This window comes from Carcharhinus amblyrhynchos, chromosome 15 (assembly GCF_965287045.1).
Source record: "Carcharhinus amblyrhynchos chromosome 15, sCarAmb.v2.hapA, whole genome shotgun sequence".
NCBI lineage: Eukaryota > Metazoa > Chordata > Chondrichthyes > Carcharhiniformes > Carcharhinidae > Carcharhinus > Carcharhinus amblyrhynchos.
Window position 1 is genome coordinate 13,584,254 of NC_137338.1, and position 25,904 is coordinate 13,610,157.

The 25,904-nt window shown below is 42.5% G+C and overlaps 1 protein-coding gene across 2 annotated transcripts in view; it reads left to right on the forward strand.

Moving 5' to 3' along the window:
• The first annotated feature begins 116 nt into the window (after positions 1-116).
• gtf2e1 (general transcription factor IIE, polypeptide 1, alpha) overlaps positions 117-25,904 on the forward strand; it is a 67,281-nt gene continuing 41,493 nt past the window's right edge. The window contains exons 1-3 of one of the 2 annotated variants that reach the window (XM_080203423.1): positions 117-197; positions 8,422-8,521; positions 17,338-17,792. In XM_080203423.1, coding sequence (XP_080059549.1) covers positions 17,345-17,792 — 448 coding nt within the window. In that variant the 5' untranslated portion in view covers positions 117-197; positions 8,422-8,521; positions 17,338-17,344. Of the gene's footprint in view, positions 198-8,421; positions 8,522-9,568; positions 9,669-17,337; positions 17,793-25,904 lie in introns of those variants that run through there. The other variant, XM_080203424.1, reaches the window with a different exon arrangement.

Genomic DNA, 25,904 nt, shown 5'->3' on the forward strand with positions numbered 1-25,904 from the left:
CCTCCACGCTCTGCACTGCGCCGTGACGTACGCCAGCCCCACTACGCTGCGCGGTGACGTTGACCTTCACGCTCCGCTCTGCGCGGTGACGTCACTGGCCCAGCCGCACTGCGTGATTACGTAGCCCTCTGCCCACCGCGCGGCGCCAGCCGGGTAACGTGGTGCTGCTTCTTTAAGGGCTGTAGTTGTGAACTGTGGTGAGTATTTATTTAAATATAGAAATTATTTTAATGGTCATTACCACTTAATGTCTAATGCCGCTGTTAAAATATCCCCCCTCGACTTACATCTGTGGCCAGCCCTTTGTGTTAATTGGCATTGTTTTAAATAAAGACCTGCAGCTTTGATCAGTGACCATTTGTTGAACATTTTGTATTTGGTTATGTTTTAAATTCCCCACCTGAAGCTGTCTTTATTGATTATAATCCACAATATGCGACAGCATTTAAGTTTCGGTATTTACACTGAGTAGTTCCAAGTGAGGTGTAATTTGTAAGAGTGTATGAGATGGTTGTGGTCTAATTATATGGGGAGTAGACTATTTAAAGGTTAAAGCCCCCGGGGGGATTTGGATGAGATCTCCTAAACAACCAGGGCAATTCCCCAGTGGGTTGTACAGCATTTGAATGAATCTTGAACTATATTCTCCTGTAACACAAAGTGAACTCTTAATGCCCTTCCCCACTTGTTTGAAAATAGGCAAATACGTTAGAAATCAACGTTTGTGGGCCCTCATGCACGGATGTGCCTAACTTTTAATGTTAGGGAAGAAGTGTTCATGCTGTCTGGTTTCTATGAACAAATCTGAAAGTGTAGCCTTGTGCTGGGCTTGAGTGCTATTTAATCTGGTGTGAGGTAATGTTGGATAACATGCCTTAGTGCACTTGGGAGTTATTAAAACCAGATCTGATTAATGAAACAGCTCATTCCCACCAGTGTTTAGTACACCTACCTTTATTTACCTTTTGAGGATTGACTTGGTGAAATGAAACTATGATTTGACGGATATAATTCTTCAAAAATTCTAAACTTTCCAACTTGTCTAGATAGAGTCAAGCATTAGCATCCAGCAGTGCTTTGCTATACAAGTTTAAACATGATCTAGATCTCTTTCTTTTACAAACTTTGAACTACTATATTACACCGTATATCTTTCTAACTATATTACTTTGCTTGCCTTCCACAAACTCAGCTTGTATCAGCCTTTATCAAAAAGTTGTATGTGATATAAGCATCCATCGTCTGAGCTACCAGAGGCTTATGGAATTTGCTTATGTTTAGGTTTTTTAAAAAAAATATAGAATGTAGACTCCTGTGGGTCAAAATCTGGTAACTCTTATCCAACAGAATTGTAGGACCACATTACCACAATCAATGCAGTAGTTCAAGAAGATGGGCCACCACCTTTTCAGTGGTTAATAGGAATGAGCAATGAGGACCAGCCATAATGTCACATCATGAAAATTAATTTAAAAAGGAAAAATCACTTGTACAGATAAATTAGCCTTGAAGCATGTGTAAATGTGAAAAAGTTTAGAATTAAGTGTAATTATTTTACTTTGCTCAGGCTATTTGTGACTGATGTGAAGACTGTCACTGTCAGCAATGTTCTATGGGCTTTTCAAATTGAGACTTAATATTAAGTGGATTACCTATTAGGATTAAGATCCTTGTGTTCTTAATTTATTTGCACCTCAGATTGTAGAAGCCTACTATTTTTGTCAGTCTTGGTATCTGTAGCTTGGCCCAAAAACAGTTCAAAAGAACACAACCTGACATTGTACATTAGGACAGGTTTGAAATATCATGAATTTCAGGTTCAGTTTGAATCAGTGTTAGAGCATCAAAGCTTTGGGCCCAAAAAGTTGACTTTTCCTGCCAAACCTCCTTGTCCAAATATATTTTTCTGTTTATTCCATGTAGCCTTCAAAGTTCTTACTGTTATCTAATTCTCTTTTAGTGGAAAAGCAAAATTGTTTTGATTTAATTTATTATTGTCACATGTATTAACATACAGTGAAAAGTATTGTTCCTTGCGTGCTATACAGAAAAAGCATACCGTTCATAGAGAAGGAAATGAAAGAGTGCAGAATGAAGTGTTACGGTCATAGCTAGGGTGTAGAGAAAGATCAATTTAATGCAAGGTTGGTCCATTCCAAGGTCTGACAGCAGCAAGGAAGAAGCTGTTCTTGTGACGGTCGGTATGTGGTCTCAAACTTTCGTATCTTTTTCCTGACGGAAGAAGGTGGAGGAGGGAATGTCTGGGGTGCATGGGGTCCTTAATTATGCTGGCTGCTTTGCCGAGGCAGGGGGAAGTGTAAACAGTCTACTGGGAGGCTGGTTTGCGTGATGGATTGGGCTACATTTGACCTTTTGTAGTTTCTTGCAGTCTTGGACAGAAGCTGAAGCCATACCAAGCAGTGGTACAACCAGAAAGAATTTCTGCAGATGTGTGAAATCCAAAATAAAAATAGCAAATGCTGAAAATACTCAGCGGGTTGGGCGGCGTCTGTGGAGAGAAAACATGTAATGTAAAACTAGTTAAAGGTTCTGAAGAAAGGTCATAGACCTGAGAAGTTAACACTCATCTCTTCCAGAGATACTGCCTGACCTGCTGCATTTTTCCAGCATTTTCAGTTTTGTCCCTTTTAATGGAACTTTATTTTACTTTAATCATGACTTTTGAATGATTTATCTTAAATTTATGCTCCCTGGATAACCACTCTCGATCAATATTTACTATGTCATAATTCTGATTGCCCCTCAGCCGTCTTCATCTCCACCAAAGTCTCAAGTATAATCCCATCATCCCTTCTGTTGAATCTGCATTTTCTGTACTGATTTTTATACTTTTCCTATAATCAAATGTCCAGAATTGCGGAAACTGCAAATACTTCTGAAAGGTTATTTTATTACAATTAATATTTTAAAAAATGAAGTTATTCAATCATTTCAGTGATTTTGATTGACAAGGAGAAGACCTGTTGCTTATCCAAGTTTAACACGTTAAAAAGGCAAGTAAAAAGAGCATAAGAACTGGAAAGACCTTTTTTGAAAAGGTGGGTATGGGACATTTATGAAAGTAGGACTATGATATAATTAGGGTTAAAAGGCACCTCTGTGAAGGAAGAGAATTTTTAAATTGTGAATATGATTGAAAGATGGGGAAGGCAATTACAACATGTTCTGACTTCACAAAAGTGGTTCACAAACCTTTTTGAAAAGTCACTTGCCCTGTGCATATTAATGTGACCACGCAAGCTTCTCAAAATCAATCAAGTATAATTATGCATTTTTAGCACAAAAGATACCAGTCTGCCGGAATAGGTGGATCACTGAGCACAAATTCCATATTGCATTGGACTACTCAATGGAATATAATACAGAGAAACATGAAGTTATGCACTTTGGCAAAAAGAGTAAAGGAGCTGAATATTTAAGTGGTGAAAGACTGCAGAAAGCTGCAGTGTAGGGATTTGGGGGACCTCAATCACAAAAAGCTAGCATGCAAGTTCAGCAAGCAATAGGGAAGGCTAATAGAATGTAGAGCTTTATTTCAAAGGGAATTGAGTATAAAAATAGGGAAGTTTTGCACCACTAGTTAGACTACATTTTGAATACTGTGAACAGTTTTGGTTCCCCTTGTCTAAGGAAAAATATAGTGGCATTGGAGGCAGTCCAGACTTGATTCACTAGGGTTGGTCCTGAGTATTGAGGGATTTTCTTATGAGAAGAGGTTGAGTAGGTTGGGCCTGAACTCATTGGGGTTTAGAAGAATCAGAGGCGACTTTATAGAAACATATAGGATTCTCAGGGGGCTTGACACGGTAGATGCTGAGAGGTAGTTTCACCATGTGGGTGAGTCTAGACCAGAATGCATCATTTCAGAGTAAGAGATTGCCTATTTAAGACAAATGAGGTGAAATTTCTTCTCTGAATCTGTGGCATTCTCTACCATAGATAAGTATGTTCAAGGCTGAAATAGACAGATTTTTAATCAGTAAGGAAATCGAGCGTAAAGTGGGAAATTGGAGTTGAGGATCATCACATCAGATCAATCATGATCTCATTGAATGCTGGAGCAGACTCAGTGGAATGAATGGCCTATCTCTGCTCCTTTGTCTTGTAGTTTGCCAGTTTTTCTCTATCACTTGAGGGGGCAGTGCTCGATAGACTAATGGGACTGAAGGTGGACGTGTCCCCAGGACCGGATGGAATGCATCCCAGGCTTCTGAAAGAAATGGCAGAGGTGATAGTGGATGCCTTAGTGATTATTTACCAATATTTGCTGGATTCGGGGGAAGTGCCAGAAGATTGGAAAATGGCTAATGTTACGCTGCTGTTTAAAAAAGGTAGCAGACAAAAGGCAAGGAATTATAGGCCGGTTAGTTTAACGTCTGTAGTTGGAAAAATGCTTGAATCCGTCATCAAAGAAGAAATAGCGAGGCACCTAGAAAGGAATGGTTTGATAGAGCAGACGCAGCACGGATTCATTAAGGGGAAGTCATGTTTGACAAATTTATTGGATTTCTATGAGGATGTGACTAGTGCGGTAGACAGAGGGGAACCGGTGGATGTGGTGTTTCTAGATTTTCAAAACATGTTTGATAAGGTGCCTCATAAAAGGTTGCTACGGAAGGTTAGGGTGCATGGAATTGGGGGTAAGGTGTTAGGATTTGCTGTCTAATAGGAAGCAGAGAGTTGGTATCAATGGGTGCTATTCTGGTTGGCAGTTGGTGACTAGTGGAGTGCCGCAGGGATCGGTGCTGGGGCCTCAGCTATTTACCACTTATATAGATGATCTGGAGGAGGGGGCTGAGTGTAGGGTGACGAAATTTGCTGATGACATGAAGATGAGTGGAAAAGCAAATTGTATGGAGGTGTGGAAAGTCTGCAGAGGGATCTGGATAGGCTGAGCGAGTGGGCGAGGACCTGGCAGATGGAGTATAATGTTAGCAAGTGTGAGGTTATCCACTTTGGCAGAAGTAATAGTAGGAGGGATTACTATTTAAAGGGCGAAAAGCTGCAGCATGCTACGGTGCAGAGGTACCTGGGGGTCCTTGTGCATGAGTCGCAAAAACCCAGTCTGCAGGTGCAGCAGGTGATCAAGAGGCGAATGGGATGCTGGCCTTTATAGCGAGGAGGATAGAATATAAAAGCAGGGCGGTCTTGCTGCAACTGTACAGGGTACTGGTGAGGCCGCAGCTGGAGTACTGTGTGCAGTTTTGGTTGCTGCACTTGAGGAAGGATATATTGGCCTTGGAGGGAGTGCAGTGGAGGTTCACTGGGCTGATACCGGAGATGAGGGGTTGGATTATGAAGAGAGACTGAATAGACTGGGTCTGTACTGGTTGGAGTTTAGAAGGATGAGGGGGGATCTTATAGAGACGTAGAAGATCATGAAGGGGATGGACAGGTAGAAGTAGAGAGATTCTTCCCACTTAGAATGGAGAGCAGGACTAGAGGGCACAGCCTCAAGATAAGGGGGGTGCAGTTTAGATCAGAGTTGAGGAGAAACTTCTTCACTCAAAGGGTGGTGAATCTCTGGAATTCTCTGCCCGTTGAAGTGGTGGAGGCTACCTCGCTAAATATATTTAAGTCACGGGTAGATAGGTTTTTGACAGACAAGGGAATTAAGGGTTATGGGGAGAAAGCAGGAAAGTGGAACTGATCCACTTCAGATCAGCCATGATCTTATTGAATGGCGGAGCAGGCTCGAAGGGCTAGATGGCCTACTCCTGCTCCTATTTCTTGTGTTCGTATGTTTTTAAAAAATTTCCTTTTACAGCGCTTTAAGAGAAATGCTAGCATCCTCCTTAATAGTAAATTGCCGTGCTTCAACATAGGGCACTTGGGCAGGTTAGGAGAGTGGGCAAAGAAGTGGCAGATGGAATACAAAGTAGGAAACTGTGAGGTTATGCAGTATTTTTAAGGAAGAATAAAAACATAGACTATTTTCTAAATAGGAAGATAGTTCAGAAATCAGAAGTGCAAAGGGACTTGGGAGTCCTAGTTCAGGATTCTTTTAAGGTTAACTTACAGGTTGAGTTGGTTGTTCGGAAGGCAAATGCAATAGAGTCATCGAGGTTTACAGCATGGAAACAGACCCTTCAGCCCAACTTGTCCATGCCGCCCTTCTTCTTTTTAAAACCCGTAAGCTAATCCCAATTGCCTACATTTGGCCCATATCCCACCATACCTGTCTTACCTATGTAACTATCTAAATGCTTTTTAAAAGACAATATTGTACCTGCCTCTTCTACTACCTCTGGCAGCTTGTTCCAGACATTCACCACCCTCTGTGTGAAAAAGTTGCCTCTCTGGACACTTCTGTATCTCTCCCCTCTCACCTTAAACCTATGCCCTCTAGTTTTAGACTCCCCTACCTTTGGAAAAAGTTATTGACTATCTAACTAATCTGTGCCCTTGTTATTTTATAGACCTCTATAAGATCACCCCTCAGCCTTGTACATTTCAGGAAAAAAAAGTCCCAGTCTATCCAGCCTCTCCATATAACTCAATCCATCAAGTCCCAGTAGCATCCTAGTAGATCTTTTTTGCACTCTTTCTAGTTTGATAAAAGCCTTTCTATAATAGAGTGACCAGAATTGCACACGGTATTCCAAGCGTGGCCTTACCAATGTCTTGTACAACTTCAACAAGACGTTCCAACTCCTGTTCTGACCAATGAAACCAAGCATGCCAAATGCCTTCTTCACTACTCTGTCCACCTGTGACTCCACTTTCAAGGAGCTATGAACATATATCCCGAGATCTCTTTGTTCTTTAACTTTCCCCAGCGCCCTGCCATTAACTGAGTAAGTCCTGCCTTGGTTCAGTCTGCCAAAATACATCACCTTGCATTTGCCTGAATTAAACTCCATCTGCCATTCATCAGCCTACTGGCCCAAAAGGTGAAGATCCCATTGCAATTGGAGATAACTTTCTTCACTGTCCACTATGCCACCAATCTTAGTGTCATATGCAAACTTACTAACCATGCCTCCTATATTCTCATCCAAATCATTAATATAAATGACAAATAACAGTGGACTGATCCCTGAGGCATACCACTGGTCACAGGCCTCCAGTTTGAAAAACAATTCCCTACAACCATCCTTTGGTTTCTGTCAAGAAGCCAATTTTGTATCCATTTAGGTACCTTACCCTGAATCCTGTGAGATTTAACCTTGTGCAACAACCTACCATGCAGAACCTTGTCAAAGGCCTTGCTAAAGTCCACATAGACAGCATCAACTGCACTACCCTCATCTACCTTCTATCTACCTTCAAAAAACTCAATCAAATTTGTGAGACATGATTTTCCACTCATAAAGCCATGCTGACTGTCCCTAATCAGTACTTGCATCCCTAAATGCCTGTCGATCTCCCAAAATACCTTCCAACAACTTACCCACCACAGATGTGAGGCTCACTGGCCTGTAGTTCCCAGGCTTTTCCCTGCAGCCCTTTTTAAACAAAGGCACAACATTTGCCACTCTCCAGTCTTCAGACACCTCACCCGTGACAATCGATGATTCAAATATCTCAGCTACGGGACCTGCAATTTCCTGCCTAGCCTCCCACAATGTCCTGGATACACTTCATCAGGTCCGAGGGATTTATCTACCTTGATGCACTTTAAGACTTCCAGCCCCTCCTCCTCTGTATTATGTACATTCCTCAAGCCAATACTATTTATTAAATTCAATGATAGCATTTGTTTCGAGAGGACCAGAATACAAATGCAGGGATGTACTGCTGAGGCTGTATAAGGCTTTGGTCAGACCACATTTGAAATATTGTAAGCAATTTTGGGCCCAGTATCTAAGGAAGGATGTTCTGGCCTTGGAGGGGATCCAGAGGAAGTTCACAAGAATGATCCTGGGAATGAAAGGCTTGACATACAAGGAGTATTTGAGGACCCTGGGTCTGTACTTGATGCAGTTTAGAAGGATGAGGGGGGTGGGGAATCTCACTGAAACTTACAGAATACTGAAAAGCCTGGATAGAGTGGATGAGGAGATGTTTCCATTAGTAAGACAGACTAGAATCCAAAGGCACAACCTCATAGTGAAGGGACAACCCTGCAAGGTGAGGAGGAACTTCTTCAGCCAGTGGGTGGTGAATCTGTGGAATTCATTGCCACAGAAAGCTGTGGAAGTCAAGTCATTGTATTTAAGATAGATAGGATCTTGATTGGTAAGGGGATCAAATGTTATGGTGGAAGAATGGGGTTAAGAAACATATCAGCCATAATGAATGGCAGAGCCACTCCAGCTGAATGGCCAAATTTTGTTCCTATGTCTTATGGTCTTGTGATACATTTTGTGCCTTTGCATCTGTATCATTATTTCAACATTTCTAATGCTTTGCTTTTTAAAGCAGTTTGAAAAAACTATATTATCCTCACCTCCACAGATGAATTATCATTGGGCTTCTCTACTAGATCCGTTTTTGATTCAACCCTGTGTCTGAAAATTTAAACCAGTCTCTGAAGTGGCACAACCCAGAAACTCAGGTGGGTTGAAAGACAAGGTCTTCTTTTATTACTTGTAACATCAATTCTATGCACAATTATTCATTTTCTGAAAATAGGAAACAGATTTGGAGGTAAGAGATGCACTGATGCTGAATAATGAGAAGAACCTTCATCTATTTCTGAAACCTTTAGTGAACTTTTTCTGGGAGGCACTGCACAAATTGATAGCATCTGTAATAACCAATCACATGGTACATGTACCAGGCCTTAATTATGTTGCTGATCAGCTTTATATGGATTCTGGTGGACTGTGTTTGAGTTTGTATTGTTGGCTGTTTTATGTACGTCCATCCGGGTAAATGCATTGATATGATGCAGAGGGAATTTGTTCCTTATAATCCACCTTGGCATGGAGAAGAAACCTTCTGTGCTGCCTAATATGTCTTAAAGTACCTTTATGGTATACAAAATCATTTTCTATTAGTTACATTGGTTGCAGCACAGAAACAGGCTATTTGACCTAACTGATTCATGCTGGTGTTTATGTTCCACGTGACACTCGTCCCACCCTCTTTCACCTCATACCATCTGCAGAACTTTCTATTCTTTTCTCCTTCTTCTACTTTTCTAGTCAGTGGTACAGTGGTTAGCACTGCTGCCTAACAGTGCCAGGGACCCGAGTTTGATTCCTGGCTTGGGCCCCTGTCTGGCTGTGCGGAGTCTGCGCATTCTCTCCATGTTTGCGTGCGTTTTCTCCGGGTGCTTTGATTTCCTCCCACAGTCCGAAAGACGTGTTGGTTAGATGGATTGGCCATGCTAAATTCTCCCTCAGTGTACCCGAACAAGTGCCGGAGTGTAGCGATAGGGGATTTTCATAGTAACTTCATTGCAGTGTTAGTGTAACCTACTTGTGAGTAATAAACAAATAAACTTCAATTGTCTACGTTGACAGTAACGAGAAACCTGATCCTATCATGCCTCTGATGATTTTGGCATTCTGATTTAGTGTGTTTAAAACTAATCTCAGTCTTTATTTTTGTATAGGCAGTCTTGCTTAGAAATATCAACAGTGTGGCACCCAAATATTACCTGTGTTTAAGCCAGCCTACATACTAAGAAAATAATGGTAGGGATTTCTGTCTGGAAATCAAACTCTCCAATTTAGTGTACCAGATTCAATATCAAGGCAGGTACAGTAAGCAGCTGCAGATGCCTAAACGTAGCAGAAAACTGTTAGCATTTTAAATAGGTTTTGCTGTCTCAGCTGACAGCTTGATGCTGCCCTCTTACCCATATAAAAGTGATAATGACCAGAATCTCAAGGCTGTTGTGGTTTCACTGACCTGTCCTAAATTTAACTGCAGCCAGGGTGGTACAGTGATTAGCATTTCAGTCTCTCAGCGCCAGGGACCCGCATTTGATTCCCAGCTTGGATTACTGTCTGTGCAGAGTTTGCATATTGTCCCTGTGTCTGTGTGGGTTTCCTCTGGGTGCTCCAGTTTCCTCCCACAGTCAGAAACAAGTGCTGCTAAGATGCATTGGTCATGCTAAATTCTCCCACGGTGTACCCGAACAGGTGCCAGAGTGTGGTAATTAGGGGATTTTCACGGTAACTTCATTGCAGTGTTAATATAAGCTTACTTGTGACACTAATAAGTAAACTTTAGATGATGTTTATACAACACACAAGGATTCATTAAACAGTGGGTCATGTACTTTATTAGTCTGGTTTGGGAAACTCTGGCCAATATGCATGTACTCTGAATTTTAAATTACAAAATTCCAATTACCTTTTTTGCAATATGGAGCACTTTATTATGCTAATGACATTGCATAATTTGAGTATTGGATAATTAGTGCAAAAGTAACTTTTGAATTATCAGAAGGAGTCTGACCTGGTTTAATATCACAAAACAACTGACTTTCTTGGGTTACAAAAATATAGACCCCACCTTTACATAGTGACCCGATGAACCCACTGTAAGTGGTGAACAGTGTTTTCGAGAATAGGAATTAGGATTGAAACTACACCGATATGGGCATAATCATCTTTGCTGCCATGTTTGAATTTTTGTACTCATCCATGGGGGCTGGGCTTCGTAGACTACATCACTAGTCATCAATGCCATTAAGAATGTAGTTATGAGAAGTCTTGTGATGTAAGTACACAGGGTGTAAGGAGAGATTTCAAGGATTTTGAAGGAATGATGATATACTTCCAGGTTGGAATAGTGTGTGTACTTGATAGTGTTCCTATATGTATTCTAGATGATAGGATTTTGAAGGTGCTGTTGTGAGAACCTTTAAAGAGTTGCTGCAGTGCATCTTGTACATGTTATGCACTGCTACCGCGGTGCGTCAGCAGTGGAGAGACTGAAGGATTAAGGCTTTGAGGCATCAGGACGTGATTTGCATGTTCTTGCATCCGCAGTATCTATGTGGATGGTCCAGTTAAGTTTCTGGTCAGTATTAAGTCTCCAGGATGTCGATGATTGGGAATTCACCGATGGTGATACCATTGAATGTTAAGGGGAGTTGGTTAGATTCTCTCTGGAGATGATTGTTGCCTTGTACTTGCGTGACCTGTACCTTACGATTATCAACCCAACCATAAATATTGTGCAGGTATTGCAGCATGCAGGCAGATATTGCTTCACTATCTAAGGAATTACAAATGGGTCTAATTGCTGCAGTGAGCAGCCCACTTCTGATCTTAATAAGAGAGGGAAAATAATTGATGAAACAGCTGAAGGTGGTTTTGCCTAGGAGACTACCGGGAGGGACACTTGCAGCAATGTTCTGGGATGAAATGATTAGTCCCCACTTCCTCAGATTTTTTCCCCTCATTTCCATTGACGTCAATTTTATTAGTGCTCTTTGCTGCGATCCTTTGTCAAATGTTGACCTAATATCAACAACAATCACTGTAGCCTCACCTCTGGAATTCAGTTCATTTGTTCATACTTGGACAAAGCTGTAATGAGTTCTGGAGCCAGGTGGACCAAAACTGAGCATTGGTGAGCACATTGTTGCAACATAACTGCTGCTGGATAGCACTGCCAATATCACTACTCATCACTTTGCTGATGATTGAGAGTAGACTGATGGGATGATACTTGGCAGGATTGGATTTGTCTTGCTTTTCCACGTTGTCATGTGAATTTCCAGTATTGCAGCTGTACAGTTTGACTAGCGGTGTAGAAAGGTCTGGAGCACAAGTTTTCACCACTATAGCTGAGATAACATGACAAGAGGACACAGCCTCAAGATGGGGGGAGTTGGGGGGGGACAGTTTAGATCAGAGTTGAGGAGGAACTACTTCACTCAAAGGGTGGTGAATCTCTGGAATTCTCTGCCCGTTGAAGTGGTGGAGGCTACCTCGCTAAATATATTTAAGTCACGGGTAGATAGGCTTCTGATAGACAGGGGAATTAAGGGTTATGGGGAGAAAGTGGAACTGATCCATTTCAGATCAGCCTTGATGTTATTGAATGGCGGGGCAGGCTCGAAGGGCTGGATGGCCTACTCCTGCTCCTATTTCTTATGTTCTTATAGATGGTGGTGTCACAGATGACCTTTGCTGTATCTGTTGTGTTCAGCTGTTCCTTGATGTTGTGTGGAATTATTTGAGTTGGCTGAAGACTGGAGCCTGTGATGGTGGAAGCCTTAGCAAGAGGCCAAGATGGTGTATTCAAGTAATCTGGAGAGCAGTGATAGGAGGAAGATGCAATGGGTTATCTGATCAGTATTTCTGGCTGAAGATGTTGGGAAATGTTTCAGCATTAATGTACTGGGTTCCACCATTCAGAATGGGGATACTTGTAGAGTCTCCTCATCCTATTAGGTCAATTGCCCTCAACCATTCATGACTGGATGTAACTGGCCTACATAGCTTTGATCTGATTCATTAGCTGTGGGATCATTTAGCTTTATATCATGCTGCATTTGTTGTTTAGCATGTCCGTAGGCCTGTGTTGTCACTTCACTAGGTTGGTATCTCACTTTTGGCTGCACTCTTTGTTGAACTGGGTGGTTCTTTTTCATATGAGTTATGGATGTGCTGAACCATGAGGTACAGAATGTGGTGGTGTACAGTTCTGTAGCTGCTGGTGGCTCACAGGGTCTCATAGTTGGCCAGTTTTGAACTGCTAAATCTGATCTGAATATCTCATTTAAAACATGGTGGTAGTGCCAAATAACACAATGAAAAGTGTCCTCAGTATGAAGGTGGGCCCTTGTTTCCACAAGGACTATGCAGTGATAAGTCCTACCAATACCATCGAGTACAAAGGCATTCTGCGATAGGTAGATTAGTAAGGACATTGTCCAGTTGGTTTTCCCACATGTTGGTTCTCTCACCAGGGCCAATCCCTCCCTACTATATACCACTGTGTTGCCACCTCTGCTAATGGGACTGAACAGACACAGGGAAGGTAATGGAAGAGTCTGGAAAGATTTTGAGAGTATCGCTATTGTCAAACCATTATTTGTCCAGAACTGTGAGGCAGCTCTCAATGATAGAATCCCTACAGTGCAGGAGGCAATTCGGCCCATTGAGTCTGCACTGACCACAATCCCACCCAGGCCCTATTCCTGAGACCCTCATATTTGCCCTCCTAATCCCCCGATACTAGGGTTAATTTAGCATGGCCAATCAACCTAATCCACACATCTTTGGACTGTGGGAGAAAACCGGAGCACCTGGAGGAAACCCACGCAGACATGGGGAGAACATGCAAACTCCACATGGACAGTGACCTGATGCCGGAATTGAACCCGGGTCCCTGGCACTGTGAGACAGCAGTGTCGCGCACTGTGCTGCCCTAATGTTGGCATATCCCCAGATGTTAGTGAGGAGGATTTCACAGAATTGACTGGGCAGCGTGTGTCTTTGTGTCTGTTGCCAAAACAGTTGGTGAGTGGTGTGTCCTGTTTAATCCTTCACCATTTTAGTGAGCCAGATTGGTTTTTATGACAATTTGGTAGTTTGATGGTCATTGTTACTGAGACAAGCTTTTTATTCCAGGGTTATCAATTAATTGAATTTAAATTCCGCCAGTTGCTGTAGTAGGATTTGAACTCATGTCCCAAATCTGATCCTCATTCCCTAATAGCAATGCCTCAATGATCTTTGAATCACAGGGTTCTAAGTCCCATTCCAGGATTTGAGCACAAAAATCAAGGCGGTGCTGTTTTTTATATGATCTGTTAAACTGAGGCCTTATGTTATTGCTTGGGTGGATCCTAAAGATTCCATGGCTCAATCTCAAAGGAAAACAGGGGAGCTATCCCCAGTGCCCTTGCCAATGTTTATCCCTCAATCAACATCATAAAAACAGATTAACTCCTCAATATATAAACTAGAAAGAGTGCAGAAAAGATTTACTGGGATGTTACCGGGACTTGATGGTTTGAGTTTTCAGGAGGGGCTGGATAGACTGGGACTTTTTTCTTTGGAGCATAGTGGGCTTAGAAGTGATCTTATAGAGGTCTATAAAATAAAAGGGGCACAGATAAACTAGATAGTCAATATCTTTTCCCAAATGTAGGGGCGCCTAAAGCTAGAGGGCTTAGGTTTAAGGTGAGAGAGGAGAGATACAAAAGGGTCCGGAGGAGCATTTTTTGACTGAGGGTGGTGAGTGTCTGGAACAAGCTGCCAGAGGCAGTAGTAGGGGTGGGTACAATTTTGTCTTTTAAAAAGCGTTTAGACAGTTACATATGTAAGTTGGGTATAGAGGGATATGGGCCAAATGCAGGCAATTGGGACTAGCTTAATGGTAAAAACTGAGCAGCATGGACAAGTTGGGTGATACGGCCTGTTTCCATGCGTTAAACCTCTGACTCTATTATGGGAGTTGGCAGTGCACACATTGGCTAACATGTTTTCCACATTGCAATATTAATACATTTTTTAAAATGGTTTAAAGCACTTTGAGACAACTGGTGATTGTGAAAGGGCTATATAAAGGCAGTCTAATAAATGGCCATCCACGGATGGCTAAGGGCATGCATTCACAATTACAGCCAAGCACCATATCTCACATGTTCAGTCTGCACTGCCACGTTTAAACTGTGCTCATACAATCTCACTTGAGATTCACACATGTTCAATACGTGAGGCTTTTCCCTTTCTCCAAAGTGGGCAGCATGGCAGCACAATGGTTAGCGCTGCTGCCTCCCAGTGCAGGGACCCAAGTTTGATTCCCAGCTTGGATCAATGTCTTGTGCAGAGTTTGCACATTCCCCCCATCTCTGCATGGGTTCCCTCTGAATGCTCCAGTTTCCTGTCATTCTCAAAGACGTGCTGGTTAGTTGCGTTGACCCGAACAAGCGCCGGACTGTAGCGATGAGGGGAATTTCACAGTAACTTCATTGCAGTGTTAATGTAAGCCTTATTTGTGACTAATAAATAAACTTTACTTTGAACATGTGCTGCCTGACTTTAACTGCATCACTCCTTAACTAATCACTCTATTCCATCTGTAACAATGGGGTAAATGCCTCCTCCCACACCTACTGGCTGATATCAACTCTATTATCCCATCAACTCTTTAAAAACATAATTTATATAGTGGTTTTCATGATCTCACTACGTCCCAAACTGCTTTGCAGCCAATTATGTATTTTTGTGGTGCAGTCAGTATAATTTAAGAAGTAATTTATTTAATCCAGCTGAGACCAGAAAAAATCTAAAACAGGCATAGACTAAGAATTATCCATGAAGTGATTTAAATACAAATGTCAATGAGCTGCAACAAGCTTATTGAAATCCCTGCAATAGTTGCGACATTTAATGGTTTGTAGGCAGTGCTTCTGTGATTGTCTTCAGTAGAAAAAGCAAATGATTATCAGCTTTGCAGGTGATTGCTCGCGAAATATAGGCAGTGGGGACCACGCTTCAATTCTGTATCAGAAATATAAAACTAAAGCACTGATGTTACATAACAAATATTCATAACCACTCAGTAAACCATGGAACTTGTGACTTACCTCGTCTGTCAAGCTGCATATTAATCAATCAGTGTTGCACTTCATGTCAGCCCTTGGCATTGTGTTTTGTTTTAATTTACTCCCACAGGTGTGGGCATCGCTGACTAGGCCAGCATTAGTTGCTCATCCCTAATTGCCCTTGAGAAGCTGATTTGACATGTTTTGGGGAGTCAGGTAATGATATTACTCACTGCAGAATTCCCAGGGCACCTCAGTGGCACAGGTGGTTAGCACTGCTGTCTCACAGCGCCAGGGACCCGGGTTCAATTCCTGGTTTGGGTCACTGTGTGTGTGGAGTTTGTACATTCTCTGTGTGGGTTTTCTTGAGGTGTTCTGGTTTCTTCTCACTGTCCAAAGATGTGCCATGCCAAATAGGTGGATTAGGTGGACTGGCCATGCTAATTTGTCCCTTAGTGTCCAGGGGACTAGTGAAAGTAAGTGCATGGGGTTATCGGAATAGGGCCTGGGTGGGATTGTGGTCAGTGCAGTCTCAATAGGCCAAATGGCCTCCTGCACTGTAGGATTCTGTGACCTGCTCTTGTAGCCAAAATTTTTATATGGCTGGTCAGTGGTAACCAGAATGTTGATGGTTTTAAGGGAATGACCATTACATAGTATGTTTAAAACTACAGTGCAGGTTCACATTGAAAATGTGCTTACTACACCTATGAAGCACTCAACAATATAAAATTCTCTATAATTGTAAAAGTAGGTTACAAAGGCAGCTTATGTGTGAAGCTGAAGCAAGACCAGCAAGCTACGTGTGCCCTGAGAATCGGAATAAGGAGTAGTCCATGGCATGGTGGCACAGTGGTTAGCACTGCTGCCTCACAGTGCCAGGAACCTGGGTTCGATTCCTGTCTGTGTGGAGTTTGCACATTCTCCCCATGTCTGCTTGGGTTTTGTCAGTGCTTCAGTTTCCTCCCACACTCCAATGATATGTGGGTTAGGTGGATTGGCTGTGCTAAATTGTTCCTTACTATCAGGATGATTAGCAGAATAAACACAGGTGGCTGTGGGGATAGGGCCTGGGTGGAATTGTGGTTGGTGCAGACTTGTAGGGTCAAATGGCCTCTTTCTGTAATGTAGGATTCTCTGATATCTGTTATTCTTTGATTTCTGAGATGACTCATTTTATGCTGGCCTCAATAAAAAAATAAATAAATACAACTTGTACTCTGTTTAACATGTATAAAATTGGTCACTGGTGAAGAGGCACTTACGGGCAGCTGCGACACAGTTTGAGAAGTGCCCAGCATGAGTTACTATCTTTTAGGGGAGGAAGAGAGAAGCTAGTTTGAGATGGAGATAAACGAGTTGTCCACCTCAGTTATCGGTTAGCATTTTTGGGATTTGGATTGAATCTGGTTCTGACTGATGGCATGATAACTGTCTTTCGGTTGTGATGGTTTCAGTTGAAACATGTTTGAGCCATGACAAGACGAGGTCTCTAAATTAGTACTCTCAGTTGAAAACTGAAAGAGCATTCAAAACTAGTTGTGGTATTCAATGTTTGTAGAGGATAATGCACTTCCTTAGTTCATTTTTACTATCAAAAATGCCATGCTTACCCAACATCATGGGGCCATTCCAAGCCTTATTGACAGTAAACATATTGACAGCTACAGAATCAAGTGCAATTTTAAAAATTTTGATTATCATTTTAGGTGACTACTTCTAATGACAGGAGTGCAGACCAATCGATTCTACTGCTTTAGCAATGTAGTTAATATTCTGACAATATAGCTTGGTTAAATTTATTGTCCATATACAAGTTATCTCAGAGTAACAGGTTTGCATTTGTATGTGTATTCAGTGTGAGACCTCCTAATTTTGAATGAATTTTCTTTTTTTATAAATCAAAGGTCAAAGATGACTGATCCAGATGTTGTGACTGAGGTGCCTGCAGCTTTGAAACGCCTTGCCAAATATGTTGTAAGAGGATTTTATGGGTTGGAACATGCACTGGCCTTGGATATTCTCATTAGAAACCCTTGTGTCAAAGAAGAGGACATGCTGGAGCTGCTGAAATTTGACCGCAAGCAACTGCGAGCGGTCTTGAATACACTGAAAAATGACAAATTTATTAAAAGTAGAATGCGGGTTGAAACTGCTCCCGACGGTAAAACTACCAGACACAATTATTACTTCATAAACTACCGTCTTCTGGTGAACGTGGTGAAGTACAAACTTGACCACATGAGGCGAAGGATTGAAACCGACGAACGAGATTCCACCAACAGAGCCTCTTTTAAATGTCCCACCTGTTCCAACACATTCACAGATCTGGAAGCAAACCAACTATTTGACCCAATGACAGGTACAGAGAGTTTTGTGCTTAACTATTCAACATGCCACCATCATTTACTCAAGTAGCTTAAATGATCCTGATTTATCTGAGAACAGTGCGAGTGAATATCTCATCCGCACAGACAAGGAACGTTCCAATCTTAGTTCCCATTATATGTTGCTGAACTTAGCCATGGTGGTGGTCGGGGTACTATAATTGTCATGAATATCTTGAGTTGTAGAGGGGAAAATCAGCTGAAATTCCAGAAATCCTTGCTCAAAATATATATCAGTGGACAGGATTGGATTGGGCACTAAAACTCTTTAAAACCAAGGAGCACATTGTCACAATTCTTGCGTTAATGATGACCACTTGTGGAAGGGGCACGATAAATATCTCAAACCTTTGGGCAGGAAGGAAGGGAAATAATGGTGTGGAATGGAGGAAGGAAGGGAAATAATGGTGTGGAATGGAGGAAGGAAGGGAAATAATGGTGTGGAATGGAGGAAGGAAAGAGGTTAGTTCTTAAAAAAAAGAGTATTGATTTTATTTATGAAAATTTAGTTACAGGAATTGAAACTACATTTGAATTTCACATATTTCTAATCAGTTCCATGTACCCATCCAGAAGCCTCTTGAAAGACCCTATCGGATTTGCTTCCACCACTACCGATGGCAGCCGATGGTAGTCAATCTTGTTCCATTTAGGAATGTTAGTAGGTTTTTGAATTCCTCAAGCCTACCCCTACCACAAATCACAGCTGGTTGGCACCTCAACTCCTTTTATCTGTCTTTTTTCCACCTGTTCCTTAATACCCATACATAACAAATATCCAAGTCTGAAAAATATTTCATTCCTAAATGGCCTACCTTGTAAGTTCTTTTGTCTGAATGCTCCACCAGCGGAAGCAGTTTCTTTGTATACAGGCCATTGAATTCCTCAATCATTTTAAATACCTAGTTTGAATTCCCCCTTGGCCTTCTAAACTCAAAGGAATAAATACCACATTTATGTAATGTGCCCTGTTAATTTAACCCTGAAGTCTTGGTATCATTCTGTGAAACTTGCACTACACCCCTTCCAGGGTCAGTATGTCCTATGGTACAGTGTCCAAAACTTTGAGCAAGGATTTATCTAACCAAATTATGATTGCCTCCCCTTTATATTCTTGTCTGCTTGGGATAAAACCCAACATTCCATTAGCCTTTCTGATTGCTTTTTGCACATATCTGCTAGCTTTCAATTAGAATATAGGAATTTTGTCTAGTTGAGCTGTCAAATTTGCTCCTGTATACTTTATTGATGAGATAACAAAGAGGGTTGATGAGATAACAAAGAGGGTTGTTGAGGCTGATATAGTTGATTTGGTGTCAATGTAAGAGGTTCACGGCCCTCTGTCCCCCTAACTGGGGCAGCACGGTGGCACAGTGGTTAGCACTGCTGCTTCATAGCGCCGGGCCCAGGTTCAATTCCTGGTTTAGGTCAATGTCTGTGTGGAGTTTGCACATTCTCCCCTTAGAACACAAAACATAGAAAAACTACAGTACAAACAGGCCCTTCAGCCCACAAGTTGCACCGATGATATCCATACCTACTAGGCTTACCTATAACCCTCAATTCTATTAAGTTCCATGTACCCATTCAGAAGTCTCTTGAAAGACCCTATCGAATTTGCCTCCACCACTACCGATGGCAGCCGATTCCACTCACCCACGACCCTCTGAGTGAAAAACGTACCCCTGATATCTCCTCTGTACCTACTCCCCAGCACCTTAAACCTGTGTCCTCTTGTAGCAACCATTCCAGCCTTGGAAAAAGCCTCTGAGAATCCACCCATGTCTGCGTGGGCTTCCTTCGGGTCCTCTGGTTTCCTCCCACACTCTGAAAGACGTGCTGGTTAGAGGCACTGACCCAAACAGATACCAGATGTGGCAACTAGGGCAATTTAACAGTAACTTCATTGTAGTGTTAATGTAAGCGTTATTTGTGACTAATAAATAAGCTTTAAACTTGACTTTAGGATTTTATAAAGAATAAATTTACAGACACAGCAATTGGCTCAACCACAAACTTGTTGATTACTAAAAAAACTCCTAATGCCCTAATAGAAAGAGCTCTAAACTAGTGTAAATGACACTACACAACACTTAATTGCTTAGTCTGATTTAGGTGCCTCCACGATTTAACCTCAGCTTCCACTTAAACATGCAATGCAATCACGACTTATTAGGAAGCCTCTATTTAAAAGCCACAAGTAAAATCCTGCATTTGTGCCCCAGCCCTTCCTCAATTCAACCGCTCCCCCCCCAACCCAAATTTTTCAGAAACATACTTTATTCATAAAATCTCTGAAAGACACATTACAAGATCATTTCAAATCATTATAACATTTAAGTGCAATGATATTCACATTTCCTCCAGATGCCAAGATGGCCCCTGATGAATTTCAATTCAGTAATGGGAACATTTAACATATTTCAATATTTTCATTACAGGGAGTACAATTCTTTTGAAAGCATGCACATCTGACACGTTGTACTCTGAAGTGCTTCAATATGGTAACATACGATTACGATTAAACACACAGTCTGAGAGGTTTTGCACATTTACCAGCCCCTCGGTGTACATAGGCTGAAAAGTCTTACATGGTGGTCTTTCACCATTGTGTCTTGGCAGCAGTTGCCCCAAGCTTGAGTGTGTCCCTCAGCACATAATCCTGGACCTTGGAATGTGCAGGTCTGCAGCACTCTGTCGAGGACAGTCAGAAAGATGAACGAGCTTTGGGCAGATCAAAGAGTGTCTTTCGCAGAGTTGATGATTCTCCAGCATTTGTCTGGGTGTGTGTTCCTGGAAACAGCCCGTAGAGCACAGAGTCTTGCGTCACAGAACTGCTTAGGATGATCCTTGACAAAAACCTCTTCATTTCTCTCCAGACCTTCTTTGCAAAAGCACATTCCACAAAGGGGTATGTAACCATCTTTTCTCCACCCCCAGCCCATGGTTCAACTACTTGGAGTGTTCCACAGCAATGTGGCCAGACTGGGGTCAGGTAAAATCTCAGTACTTGGTGACACTTGGTGTTAGCATACCAAGAATCGACACACAGCTTTGTGCAGCCACATACAAAGGCAGCCATCAGGATGAGGGTAGTATAGGTACATTTTTTCCTCCCTAAGGGCTTAGTGTCCCTTTTGGACTCGATCCATCTTGGATTTTCAGAGTAACGTGAAGATGGCTTGGGTGATAGCTGTGACACAGGATCAGAGTTTGAGCCAGACCTGTGCCACATATAGCAATCCCAAAAGTACCTCACACCTGATGACTAGGCTTTTGCCTGCAATGGAGAGGGAGCATTGGTTCCATATGCCCAGATTCTGCTTTACCTTGGCAATACACTCCGTCCAGTTTTTGGCACATGTGCTAATCACTCTGAACCACATCCTAGCAACTCCTGGAATCCTGACCTGATGGTGAAAGGGCCAAAGGATCAGTTAGCCCAGCTCCCTGATTAAACTGGTCACAGACCTTCAGGGTCTGTGCATAAGCATTGGATTCAAGCAAAAGATGGCGATGTTGTGCATACACAAGGAGGTTTTGACCTGTGTGCCTCTGCTGCTCGAGATTGGCACTCCTCTTACGCACAGATCCTTCCTGATGGACTTGGCAAAAGGTTCTATGCAGCACGCAAGTAAGATGGAAGAGAGAGGGCAGCCCTGCCTGATGCCAGATTTGATCTGAATGCTTTGTGATTCCCATCCATTGAATAAAGCTGTCCCACTGATCTTTGTGTACAGGAGCTGGATCCAGTTGTGGATTCCCTCCCCAAACCCATTTTGGACAGCAGACCCATCATGTAGGTGTGCGATATTCTGTCGAATGCCTTTTCCTAGTCCTGGCAGGTGTTCATCCTCCTGCTCTGCACATAGGCAATCATATCCCTGACTAGCACAAAGCTATCAGAGTTCTGCCAGGTACAAGACCAGTCTGCTCAGGGTGGATCACTGACTGCAGAGCAGACTTGACCAGATTGGTGATGCCTTTAGCTGGAATTTTATAGTCAATGTTCAAAGTTGAATGGGCCACCACCTTCTAAATTCTTCCCTTCCCCTTTTCCTTTCCCCTTCCCCCCTTCTGCTTGTAAATGAGTGCAATGATTCTCTCCTCATGAATTCTGACTGCTTCTGGACAGCAGCATTTCACACATACACTCCAGCAGGTCTGGGCTGATCCAGAGCCGAAATCCCATGCAGTTTGTTCTTTGGTATGAATTGTAGGCCAGGGTGACTGTTTCAGACCCTCATGTCCTTTTTATGGTGATTCTTATTGGAATATCACAAACACATTTCCTGAAGCCATCTTGCTGCTAGTGCTTAGCACCGTTTGTCCTTTTCAGTCTATCATGTCCTGGTCCAGTCAGACTCGCTCAGTGCTGATGTTTCGATACTCAAAAACAATGAACTTGGCCATTCGGAGGTGACAATGGCCTCCTTGGCTTCTTAATTGGGTTATTTAATGGCAGTTATCTGGTGCCACTGTTGTGATAACATCCCCATTTCTGGTCCTTTAATAGTGCTGCAGTTCTGCTGCAATATTGGATTGTTTGAAGTTAACCCCTTAAGATACAGTCTGTCTCTCTCTCTCTTTTGTGTTGGGGGATTGGCTTTTTATTTACAGTCCTTGTGTCTGTCGGTTTTAAGACTTTTCTTACTTCAAAATATCCAGTTGGAGGGGCTCCTGATCATTCGTAAATTAATTTTCAAAGGGTGAGCATGTCAGGAGCAACATGTGGCATACCTAAAAATGAATTGCCAACCTGGTGAAGCTACACTACATGACCTTGGACTTTTGTATCTCTTTCCTGATGGAAGAAGGTGGAAGAGAGAATGTCTGGGATGCATGGGGTCCTTGATTATGCTGGCTGCTTTGCCGAGGTAGCAGGAAGTGTAAGCAGAGTCAGTGGATGGGAGGCTGGTTTGCATGATGGATTGGGCTACATTCACGACCTTTTGTAGTTTCTTGCAGTCTTGGGCGGAGCAGGAGCCACACGAAGCTGTGATACAACCAGAAAGAATGCTTTCTACAGTGCATCTGTAAAAGTTGATGAGAGCCGTAGCTGACATGCCAAATTTCCCTAGTTTTCTGAGAAAGCAGAGGCGTTGGTGGGCTTTCTTAACTATGGTGTTGGCATGTGGGGACCAGGACAGGTTGTTGGTGACCTGGACACCTAAAAACTTGAAGCTTTTGACCCTTTCTACTTCGTCCCTGAAGATGTAGGCAATGCCTCCTGAAATTGATGACAATCTCCTTCATTCTTTTGATATTGTGGGAGAGATTATTGTCGCCGTACCAGTTCACTAGATTCTCTATCTCATTCCTGTACTCTACCTTGTCATTGTTTGAGATCTGACCCACTACGGTGGTGTCATCAGCAAACTTGAAAATCAAGTTGGAGGGGAATTTGGCCACACAGTCTTAGGTGTATAAGGAGCACAGAAAGAAGCCTCACAGCACCAGGTTAAAGTTCAATAGGTTTATTTGGTAGCACGAGCTTTCAGAGCGCTGCTACTTCATCAGGTGAGTGGATAGTAGAGTTCACAAACAGGACATATATAGACACAGACAATTGCAAGATAATGGTTGCAATGCGAGTCCTTACAGGTAATCAAGTTTTTACAGACCCTTGTTCACAGCAAACTATACAGTCTTCAGGAGAACAGCAACGTGACACCATGGACACCGCTTGACAATCACCAGGCAGGAGTATTCCCTTCCTGTCAGGGAGCACATCAGTGAGCAAGGACATTCAGCCTCTGATCTTCAGGTAAGCGTTCTCCAAGGCGGTCTTTGAGATACACAACAACGCAGAATCGCTGAGCAGAAACTGATAGCCAAGTTCCGCACACATGAGAATGACCTCAACTGGGATCTTAGGTTCATGTCACACTTCTGTAACGTCCACGACTTGCCTGGGCTTGCAAAATCTCGCTAACTGTCCTAGCTTGAGACAATTCACACCTCTTTAACCTGTGATTATTCCTCTCTCCACTCGCATTGTCTGTACTTGGAAAGACTTGTTTACCTGTAAAGACTCTCATTCCGACCGTTATCTTGCAATTGAGTTTATATATGCCATGTTTGTGAACCCAAATCTCTACTCACCTGATGAAGGAGCAGTGCTCCGAAAGCTCATGCTACCAAATAAGTCTTTTGGACTTTAACCTGGTGTTGTGAGACTACTTACTGTGCCCACTAAAGTCCAGTGCTGACATCTCTACGTCGTGTACAACGGGGGCTGAGAACACAGCCTTGTGGGGCACTGATGTTGAGAATGATCGTGGAGGAGTTGTTGTTGCCTATCTTTAGTGATTGTAGTCTGTGGGTTAGGAAGTTCAGGATCCAGTCGTAGAGGAGGAGCCGACACTCAGGCTGTGAAATTTGGAGATGAGTTTCATAACAATAATGGTGTTGAAAGCTGAGTTGTAGTCAATAAATAGGAGTCTGACATAGGTGTCGTTGTTATCTAGGTGTTCCAGGGTTGAGTGCAGGACCAGAGAAATAGCATCCGCTGTCAACATGTTGCGGCGGCAGGTAAACTGTAGTGGTTCTAGATAGTCCGGGAGATTGAATTGATTTGTTCCATGACTAGCCTTTCGAAGCACTTCATAATGATGGATGTCAAAGCCCCCAGACGATAGTCATTAAGGCATGTTGCTTGGTTTTACTTTGGTACAGAGATGATGGTCGTCTTTTTGAAGTGGATATGCTGGCGTTGGACTGGGGTAAACACAGCAAAAAGTCTGACAACAATAAATCGGTTGGACTTAAACCTGGTGTTGTCAGACTTTTTACCATCTTTTTGAAGCCAATAGGGACCTCATTGTTGTAAAGAGAGGTTGAAGATGTCTGCGAATATGCTCACCAGCTGATCCGTGCAGGACCTGAGTGCTCGTTTGGGTACCCAATCCGGGCCAGTCGCAGGATTACAAATTTGCTGAACAGCAGAAGCAGCATGCACTAGACCAGAGCAATCCACAACCAACAGATCAAATTCAAACTCTGCAGTTCTGCCACATCCAGTCATGAATGGTAGTGGATGCTTCATAAACATCCCCATCCTCAGTGATGAAGGTGCCTAACACATCAATGCAAAAGAAAAGGTTGAAGCATCTGTAATCATCTTTGGCCAGAAGTGCTGAGGTGGTGGTACAGCAAGAGGTCCCCAGCATTACAGATGCCAGTCCTCAGCGAATTTGATTTCAGTTTACATGATATCATTACAAAGACTGAAGCATGAATTAAGTCAAGGCTATGAACAACACCGAGACTCTAGTACTGAAGACTTGTGCTCCAAAATTAGCTGTGCCCCTAGCCAAGCTGTTTCAGTACGGCAAGGCACTGGTATCTACTCGGCAATGTAGAAAATTGACCAAATAACACGACAAATCCAACCTGGCCAATTACCGCCCCATCAGTAAGTGATAGAAGGTGTCATTGAACCTGCTAAGAGATAGCATTTACGCAACAATAACTTGCTCACCAATACTTAGTTTGGCTTCCATGAAGGCCATTCATCTCCAGACTTCATCACACCCTTGGCCCAAATATAGGTAAAAGAGCTGAATTTCAAAAGTGAGATAAGAGTTGACTGCCTTTGTCCAAGAGTAGCATCAGAGAGTCCCAGCAAAATTGAAGTCAGTGGGAATAACTGCGAAAACTCTCCACTTGTTGGAGTCATATATATTTTACAACTCTTGAATCTGGATGAAGGGATTGTTATTGGATAATTCTGACTGCTTTTTTAGTAAAAGCTTGAAACCAAGTGCTAAATAGAAGCTGGCTAGTAAGATGTCGGTTTGAAGGTATTGTTTTAGCGCTCATTTTGGACCTGACTTTTGGAATTTTAACTTGCCCGGAGGAGCTTAAACAGACAGGTTTCGTACTCGAGCACCATTAGACACAATTTTCACAGAGAGGTGTATGTGAACTTCACACATCCACTTTCACTATCTGTAGGTCTGTAATGTTGTGGCATATTTAAGGATGGCTTGGGGACCAACTGAGATGGTCACATAAGTTCTCTGACTTGGCGTGGAGGCCCTGATGAAAGATGTGTAGTGAAGAAGGGTTGTTCTGTACCTGCA